The 9572-nt window shown below is 45.1% G+C and overlaps 3 protein-coding genes across 3 annotated transcripts; all 3 read left to right on the forward strand.

Moving 5' to 3' along the window:
* Positions 1-202: 202 nt before the first annotated feature.
* Positions 203-757, forward strand: LOC134817404 (RNA-binding protein cabeza-like). Its single transcript, XM_063826544.1, has one exon. It carries the CDS (start codon positions 203-205, stop codon positions 755-757), a length of 555 nt encoding a protein of 184 aa, XP_063682614.1.
* Positions 404-2534, forward strand: LOC134816447 (RNA-binding protein cabeza-like). Its single transcript, XM_063825285.1, has one exon. It carries the CDS (start codon positions 1511-1513, stop codon positions 2168-2170), a length of 660 nt encoding a protein of 219 aa, XP_063681355.1. The 5' UTR covers positions 404-1510; the 3' UTR covers positions 2171-2534.
* A 1933-nt stretch (positions 2535-4467) lies between these two features.
* LOC134816446 (uncharacterized) lies at positions 4468-6298 on the forward strand. The gene has a single exon (XM_063825284.1). It carries the CDS (start codon positions 4468-4470, stop codon positions 6010-6012), a length of 1545 nt encoding a protein of 514 aa, XP_063681354.1. The 3' UTR covers positions 6013-6298.
* The last annotated feature ends 3274 nt before the right edge of the window (positions 6299-9572 follow it).

Consider the following 9572-nt stretch of genomic DNA (forward strand, 5'->3'; position numbering starts at 1 on the left):
TGCTGTGTTGGGTCTGTTAGTTTGAACGGGAACTGTGCTGTGTTGGGTCTGTTAGTTTAAAGTGGAACTATTTCGGGATCTGTAAGTCAAAGTGAAAACTGGAACTGTGTGGTTGTGGAGTCTGTTAGTTTAAAGTGGAACTGTGTGGAGTCTGTCAGTTTAAAGTGGGTTGCCATGGTAACAAACAATTATTTAGGTTGCCATGAGTGGTCGATATGAAGATAGAGACTATGGTGGTCGATATGATCGGCGGGACGACAGAATGGGGGGCGGCGGGCCTCAGCGAAGAGCAGGAGATTGGGACTGTGATGACTGTGGGTTCCACAACTATGCTAGCAGAAGTGAGTGTTTTAAGTGCAGAGTGCCTAAGAGTGGAGGCGGTGGTGGTGGTGGTGGTGGTGGAGGAGGAGGTGGCAGGCGAAGGTCCAGGTCCAGATCCCCACCACGCAGACGGGGTGGTTCCAGGTCCCCTCCCCGTGGTTACGGTGGCGGCTACAACAATGCCAACGATCGGGGAGACAACTGGGAATGTTCTAAGTGTTTTTTCAGTAATTTTGCACGAAGGTTTGAGTGTATGAAGTGCAGGACGCCTAAAAGTGGAGGCTCTGGTGGCGGAGGCAGAGTGGGTGGTGGTGATCGTGGTGATCGACGGGGCGGTGGGCCAGAACGCAGAGCTGGGGATTGGAATTGCAAAGAATGTGACTTCAGTAACTTCGCCAGCCGAGATGCCTGCTACAAGTGCAACGCTCCTAAATAGAGCAATCCTCCAGCCTATGCCTGACAATGTCTTGTTTGGAACTTTTATTGGACTCCGTGAAACTTACAAAGGATTTGACCAATTATGACTGATCTTATGATGCAAACTGAATTTTTCAGAATTTTTCACGTTTTAAAACTTTTTAAGATGTTTTAAATGTAAAACATGCTACTATGGGGGGAAGCCAAGGGGAATTTTGTGGTATTTTGGGAAATACCTTCATGGATTTTGGAAAACCTCCATAATAGAGTCCCGCATAATACCACAAAATAGCACAAAATTCCCCTTGGCTTCCCCCCTACTATTATATCATATGTTATCTCGCCGAATGCTTATTCTATTTTTCAATGATAATTATCTGTATTCTAAAGGTTGATTTTATTGCATCGATTATCGTCCGTAGATACTGCAATTGCCATTTGCATTGATCAATTGTTTAGATACTCACTTTTCAAGGGATCGTTCACATAAAACGTAACCAGACTTTTGTCTTTTTTTTATAAAGACCCCTCCTCCCCACAAAGCTTACAATTTTTCTAAACCCCCTCCCCTAGCTATGAACGATCCCTAAATGTGATGGTGTAACTTAGAGGAAGGACGAAGACCAAACTTTATTGGCTGCTTATAAACCCCTTCAAACTCATCCTCCGTATTCCTGAAATAAAATATTGCATATTTATGTTATTTATGTATTTAGTTGCGAGTTTTGAGTAATAAAATTATCCATGAGCGTAAATTGTAAATGTTTTAGGTATGGGTGACCGGTACGGTAGTCGAGGCGGCGATAGTCGGCCAGGAGATTGGGTCTGCTACCAGTGCGAGACCAACAACTTTGCACGCCGCGATAAGTGCTTCAAATGTCAGGCCTCCAAAGGTGAAGATGACGGCGGTTATGGAGATGATGGGTACGGTCACGGCGGTGGCGGTGGTGGAGGCTATGGCGGTGGTGGTGGGGGTGGTGGTTACGGTCGCCGTGGGGGTTACGGTGGTGGTGGTGGTGGTGGAGGCGGCGGTGGCGGTTATAGAGGTGGTTATGATGACGGATATGGTGATGACTACGGACACCGGCGGATGAGAAATAGGTCACGCTCACCCCCTAGATTCGAGAGCAGAGACCGTGGCAGCGGCGGTGGTGGCGGCGAGTACAGGGAGGGAGACTGGGAATGTTACAAGTGTGGTACCAACAACTTCGCTCGTCGCGAGGAGTGCTTCAAGTGCAGTCATTCTAGAGGCGGCGGTGGTCGAGGCGGCGGCGGACGTGGTGGTGGTGGTGGTGGTCGGGGCTCTGGTAGAGGCGGCGGCGGCGGTGGTGGAGAGGACAACTGGCGAGAGGGCGACTGGAGTTGTAATAGCTGCCAGCAACATAACTTTGCGAGAAGGGATCAGTGCTACAAGTGCGGGGAGCCTAAGTAAACTGCAGCTAGCTGAATAGTTGATACCTTACTGCAATCTAATACTCTATTACAGTATAGCTGTTTATCGTATAATTTTATCAAACCTTTATGTCTGCACTGGCGATGTTGTGACAATGTTTTTAAAGTACGTCATTCCTCCAATTCCTTCACCCAGTTCCTATTTGAATCTTTCGCTTTTGTATAACTTATTCAATTATTTTATAACATAATTTTATATATCTTATCTTATTTGTTAAAATTAGAAGCAAAGTTGAAAATTGAATTGAAAAGTTAGAAATGAGCTGAAACTACTTTGAAAAGTTATCCTCTATAATGCATCTGTCAAATTATTAATAGTTATACATATGATTGTTTATAACCCAGGCTATAGTTTTCTTTTAGATAGTGCTTGTCCCTCAATTACAACAGATAACTTTTCTAAGTAAAATTTGTGACAATATATTGACCTTGTAATAGGAAATTTTAACAAATCATTTGTAAGCTTTGCAGTGATTTGTGCTAGGTAAGCTGGTATGGTGTGGGCTTATCATGTTAACAGTGGTGGGGTAGGAATGGTCTGGTGGGCGGGTGTGGTGGTGGGTTACCATAGTAACGGTACAGGACTAACACTATGTAACAGGTAGGATGAGTAGGAGGCGGCGGAACAGTGAGGAGCGTGATTGGTTTCCAGAAGGTTCTCGGGCCTCCAGGCGGGACAGCCTCAATGGAGCGCGGGAGTTCAAACAAGAGTTCAGACCCGGGGACTGGGACTGTGAGAGCTGCCAGGCCCACAACTTCGCCCGCAGAGACACTTGCTTCAAGTGTGACCGGGGCAGATCAGGTGGTGGTCGCAGGAGCAGATCTCCAGTTCGGCGGAGAGGGTCGCCAATATACCGGGACTACCGGGATCAACCCAGCTATTCGTATAAGGAGGGAGACTGGCAGTGTTCTAAGTGCTCCTTTGACAACTACGCCCGGCGGACTAGATGTTTTAAATGTGACAGGGTTAGATCAAACGGGGGCGGCGGGTCACGCAACGCCTCCAATTACAGGGAGGGGGACTGGTTTTGTAGAGGCTGCGGCAAGGACAACTTCGCCAGTCGGACTGAATGTTTCAGATGTGGGCAGCGAAAGTGAATGTTCCCTCCTTGTGTTGGTTTTTGGGGAAACTAGTCGCTATGTTGGAAGGGATTTTAGGTTTTCTCCCATGTGCCAACAGCATGAGTTATTTTAGATTTGCTGCAAGTTTACTCATGAAGTTTATTAGTAATTAGTATCACACATACCCGGGCCAGACTATTTAACTTTTTACAAATGTATGATATAGCTTTAATGATGTTTTTATTCTAGAGTTATAATTTCCGTGGAATTAAATTTTTGATTTTGATGACTATTTACAAGTTTATGAATTGTAGATTATTGTTTACGCGTTGTGGAATTTTGGTTACCGTTAATAGGGTGTGTAAGTGTATACTGTAAGTACAGTGATTGTTGGTGAGGTTGGTAATTATAGTAAATACAGGTGGGTCGGTCAATATAATCATTTTTTGTAGACTTAACTTATTGTTGGTAAGGTTGTTAAATATAGTCACAGTTGGTAACATTATGTAAATATCTGTAGGGTTGGTAACTAAGGTAATTGCTGGTAGGTTAAGAATTGTATTTTGGTTTGTAAACTATATTTATAGCTCTATTTTGCACTTTTGAGCTCTCAAAACTGTGGCACATGGGTATCAGGTAGCGTCCCCGGTGCTGAGACCCACATATTTAAGATAAAATCAAGCTCGTTGTAAGTGCCTTCAAGTCCAAAACAGAAATAACGAACACATTTTTAAATGTCTCACGCTTAACTTTTCGGGTTTCTATGGCAATCCTAGTCTTACTTAAGCACCTCTTTGATTATCATGGGCGGACAAACTTTGAGGTACATTTAATTAACAGTAATTCACACGAACCTAGATATGATAAGCTGATTTCTTTTCAGGCCAAAGTTTGTAACCCTTTTCGAGCTGAGCTGTTGATGCTTACAAGTAAAATCCCGCATAAATATATGCCCAATCTGTATGAGATAAAGATGGTATTGCAATGACCAGAAACTGAATTGTAAATACAATTTCTGTAGATAGATATGACTCAGTATCAGTTCCATCATTGCTTATCAGTGTATGAACGTTATAGTCCCTACTTTGTATCTGAAACTATGAAGTATGAGTCCTTTAAAGGGGTACAATTAGTACAATACCGGTAACTGTATGTTGGTTGGTATGGTTACTATTAAGTGCACTACTAACGAGAGTATCTCAGGTAAGGTGAGGTATGTCAGGAATGCCCGGAGGTGAGGTTTGGAGGTGTGGTAGCTGTCACTCCCCCAACTCCCCTCTCCACAGGATGTGTACTAGCTGTAAGAAGTGGCGTGACCTTGACTGGAGTTGTGTGATGTGTGGTTATAAGAACTTCTCTAAAAGAGATACGTGTAAGGAGTGTGGGGCCGGTCACGTGCCCGAGTTTAACAAGGAGGAAGGTAACTATAATGTTAGTAACCATGGCAACTATAGTAACCATGGTAGTGTTTATCAGGAGGTTGACGAGGCAGGAGGTTACCAGGACCCGCACTCAGTGCCAGCTCAACCCTCCTTTCAGGCTGGAATCCTTGATACCCCTTACCAGGCGCCCGTAGAACCCCCCTACCAGGAGCAAGGTGAACTCCCGTGGATGTGTGGGATGTGCAATACGGAGAACACCCCCAAGAGAATCCTCTGTTTCGAGTGTTCGGGACACAGAGAGAGAGTAGAGGTCAGGAACAGAGCCGCGGAGAATCGCAGGCACAGCCTCCCTCCTCCCTTTCTCTCCCCTCACAGGGATGTGAGTAGAGTTCAGTACCACCAGGGAGGAGCTGTTGAGGACCAAACTCTGGACTGGCTGTGCTCCAACTGCAATAACCGGAACTTTGCTAAGAGGACGAATTGTAACGTCTGTAAGAAGGAGAGGGATGAGGTAGAGATGAGAAGAGAGGTTCCGCCCTGGATAGAACCCTCACTGAGTATCTCTCACATAAGAGACCAGCCGCGTCACGGTTCATCCTCCAGTATTCCACTTGAGAGGCCTGAGGACAAAACTAAAGACTGGTCCTGCTCTGGCTGCAGCAACAGGAACTTCGCCAAACGACAAGAGTGCAACAGATGCAAGAAGCCTCGAGCAGAAGTGGAAGATAAGACGGTGGACTACGCTTGCGAAGAGACTCCCTCCCTGAAGAGGGGTCCTGACCCATTTATTAGAGCTCCAGTAAAAGCCCCGAGATACGGTCCCATCCCCCAAAGATACAGTCTCACCCCTCCAAAACAGGACTTTTATCCGCAAAGACAAAGTGTCATGCCTCCGAGACACGGTCCCACTCCTCGTCAGGAGGACTTATCTAACGACTGGGTGTGCGGGAAATGTAAAATTAACTGCTTTGCCAAGAAGACAAACTGCTTCAGATGTGGAAAGCCCCGCTCAGAAGTGGAGAACAGAGAGGCAGATTTGAGGGAGTTTGACAGGCCGGTGGTCAGCTATCCAGCTCCACCTGTCTCCAGACCTCAACAGCACAACCTCTCCGGACACAACCTCCGTCTTAACACGGGCTCCTCCTGGAACCACCACCCTCCAGCCCCCTTGGAGCAGAAACGCAAATGGGTGGACGAAGACAAGGCTAACGATTGGAATTGCAAGCTCTGTAAAATAAACAACTTTGCAAAGAGAAAGTCTTGTTTTTCGTGCAATAAGAGCAGAGGAGAGTGTGAAGAGAGAAACGAGAAGTCAGATAACGTAAAAGTTGGTTCTGAGACAGAGGTTACAAATCTAGTCGAGGGAGCAGGGGACTGAGCTCAGCTAGTGGTTTAATATTTTGGACATTAATTCATACGTTTACTTTTTCATAATTACAGAATACAGTTGCATAAATATGCCGTTGACTTATGCGCTATTTTTAGAACTGGTTGTTAGCAAAACGAAGTTTATTTTCATTGATAACCTTGAGCATGAATATTGAAGTGTATGATATTTATTTCGTATCCTTTCAGTGATTCTACCTCTTTGTTTTAATACCGGGAATTCATTAATAATAAATAAATTTACGAATATTTCCCTCAGAATTAGTGCCGTAATGTCAGGTTCATGTGTCCTTATTAGTAAATTCCAAGGTTGGTTGAAGTTAGGTCAACGAAACGTCATTGGTGTAGGTTGACTTTTTAATCAATTGTTTTACCAGGAGATTTGGGGGTGATGCAACGTCAATTAATGTCAGTATTCCATAAAAACCCCAAACTGACATTGACATTAATTGACATTAATTGACATTAATTGACATTAATTGACATTAATTGACATTAATATGTCTTGAAATTTGAGATTATCATTATTCGATAAATATTCAAGATATTCACGTCTATGTAAGTTAGACCGGTTCAAAAAAACAAAATGTCCTTGAATAATTATGAGTATGTTCTTATCTGTTGATCCTTAGGTTCAAAGACCACCAAAAAAAATTTCAGCTTCCAACTCTTCCATCTTCGGTCCCCACCGGCCACGCCCATATTTTATTGGTTTCTTATACAGGTAAAATATCTAGAATCGGCTTTTTTAGTATGAAGGAGTAATGTTAGCTGTTTAAGATTCGTTATTCAAATATAAATGTCATGAAGGCATTTCGTTTAATGTGGGTTTTAAGTTCTGATGATGTTGAGAACCACGCCCTTGGATGGCCACGCCCATTTAAGAAAATTAAATTTCGGGAAACCGTATTATTTTAGTTTTATTGATATAAACGTTCTAAAGTGCTAAAAATATGGTAGAACTACATAATCTCTGGTCGAAAAATATCGTGTCAATTAATGTCAGTATTCCAAAATTTTGCAAAACTGACATTGACATTAATTGACATTAATTGACATTAATTGACATTAATTGACATTAATTGACGTTGCATTCCCCCCGGAGATTTTTAGTCGTCTTTTCCACCGAATTTCCAACCAATTAACCGATGAAGGCAAATGTCATACATAAGGTTAAACTATTTAAATTAAGACCTCTAATAAGCTTTCTTCGTGCAGGTCATGTCAGACCGCTGGATATGCGGCGAGTGTGGAGAGAAGAACATTCCAGAGCGTGTGAATTGTTACAGTTGTCTGGCGTTCAAACCGGGACCCCGCACTCCGCCAGGCCCTGTACCCCAGACTCCGCCTGATCCTCCTGATCACTCTAACGGGATATCCAGCAAGAAGACGTGGTCCTGTAAGTTCTGCAATTCTATCAACAATAACAAGACGAGGGAGTGTTATCTTTGTAGTACGGTTAGACCTAGTAAGAGTTCTGTGGAGGACTGGGTCTGTAGGTTTTGTAGGACAAGTAATGGAGTCAGAGAGGAGGACTGCAGGACTTGTAATGCTGTGCGGGAGGCTTCAGTTAGAACACCAAACAACGTGACGCCAGAGACGTCTGTCAATGATGAGGTACGTGAATCTTCAGTCAGTGATATGGTGCGACGGCCCTCAGTCAGCGATGAGGTACCCAAGGCCTCAATCAGTGATGGGGTGCGCGAGGCGTCAGTTAGCACCCCCACTACTCCAAGTGAGCCTGATGTCGACTACTGGTTATGTTCTGTTTGTTCTTACAAAGCCTCACACGGCCCTCACTGCTTCCAGTGCGGCTCCGTCAAAAACCCTGGCATTCAGCCATGCCCTGGGAACTGGCAGTGTTCCAAATGTCAGACCACAAACTTTGCGAAGCGAGTGCAATGTTACAGTTGTCACAAGAAGCTAAGAAAGCGGTCCCCTGCTTCAGTTCCGGTGACCTGCCCAACATGTAAGTTTTGTAACCAGCCCTCCTCCAAGGAGTGCTTGTTGTGTGGCTCTGCTTTACCGGCTCCTCCCCCTAAACCGGCTCCTCAGAAACGGAGGATGTTGAAAACTTCCAGCTCCAGTGGCTCTGCTCCTCTCTCTACTCCTCTTCCTCACTGCTCTACATCCGCTAGCTCTAACCATGTCTCTCTTACATCGAACAATGTTATATCTAACAATATTCCCAAAAACTTGTTTATTACTCCCAAGGATTGGAAATGTCAGAGTTGTGACTATAAGAATATCGCACTTCGGAACTTCTGTAAAGATTGCGATACTCCCCGCAAATGTATTGCGAAATTGTACATCAAGTACAAGAAACATGGAATATCAGCTTTAACTAATGTCCCTAGAAATGATAAGTGTCTAACTAGTCCGCCTCCACAGAGTCCCCTACCTGTAACTAAGAAGAGTTCTCTACGAGGGTGCTCTAAGTGCGGTAGACCTCACGAGGGCTCACATCACGTGTGCAGAGACTGTAACACTAAGTTGACTGACCAGCCCGCGCCCTCCACTGGGGAGAGTGTTATGTTGAAGAAGTGCGCTGAGTGCGGGTTGGAGTGCGATGGTCAGTACTGCTACACGTGTGCCAAGCAAATGGGAATCAAACTGGAGCACGACACTTGGGAATGTCAGAACTGCCACCTTGTCGATGAGAACACCGCCATCTGCATGGGCTGCGGGCATAACAAGGCAGAGTCTGCCGTGGTGGCCAACAAGTTCCTCACCTGTAATCACTGTCAGACCAAGAATCACCCCCACAAATCTAACTGTGTGAGATGTATGAAAGTACTGGCGAAGAAAGAAGTTTCTTGGTCAGCGTCAGGTGCTGAGGAGCGCCCTGCTGTTAAGGAAACCTGGACTTGTGTGTATTGTGAGATATCAGTACTTGCTAAGTGTACTCATTGTAGGGGCTGTAATAGAGCTAGGGTTAATGCTGCCAAGGAGGGCAAGGAGAAGGGAGGGAGTGTGGAGGATCAGGAGGAAGAAGAAGAAGAAGGAGAGTGGGTTGAGGAGGAGCAGTACCCTTCTCCTGAGAAGCAGCACCAACCACTACCAGTGGACAAAAGTAACAATAATCAGGAGCAGTATTTTGAAGAGGATTACAGTTACTCGCCCCGCCCCCACTTCCTCCCGCCTCCCCCAATGAGACAGCGGTACCCCCCTCCGGGACCTCCCCGCCTCCCTCCACGCTTCTCTCAGCCACGTTACCCCCCGCTGCGCCCCCTCCTGCCACATCGGCCCCGTCACCCACCTCACCAGAGACTCAGGGTCCCCTCCCACCGGCCCAGGGCTACTCATTCTACTCGCAGACAACCCATGAACCTGATGATGCAGCCCGGCCAGGGCCACTAGCTCCGCACCCCATTTGTATATTGTACATATTATCACCACTTGCAGATTTATTAAGGTTTCGAGTTGCATTGTTCATCATTATCACCCATGTTATTTTCATGAAATTTAGGAATTTACATTTTACAGTGAGCAACATATAATTTTATGATTAACTGTATGATTATGGCACAACATTTTAAACTACCTTTGTTA

The sequence above is a fragment of the Bolinopsis microptera genome, chromosome 6 (assembly GCF_026151205.1).
Source record: "Bolinopsis microptera isolate Bmic1 chromosome 6, MBARI_Bmic_1.0, whole genome shotgun sequence".
Taxonomy (NCBI): Eukaryota; Metazoa; Ctenophora; class Tentaculata; order Lobata; family Bolinopsidae; genus Bolinopsis; species Bolinopsis microptera.

What these genes read in the sequence shown, in the direction of transcription:
- LOC134817404 (XM_063826544.1), top strand. Translation starts at nt 203, where the DNA reads ATGAGTGGTCGATATGAAGATAGAGACTATGGTGGTCGATATGATCGG.
- LOC134816447 (XM_063825285.1), top strand. Translation starts at nt 1,511, where the DNA reads ATGGGTGACCGGTACGGTAGTCGAGGCGGCGATAGTCGGCCAGGAGAT.
- LOC134816446 (XM_063825284.1), top strand. Translation starts at nt 4,468, where the DNA reads ATGTCAGGAATGCCCGGAGGTGAGGTTTGGAGGTGTGGTAGCTGTCAC.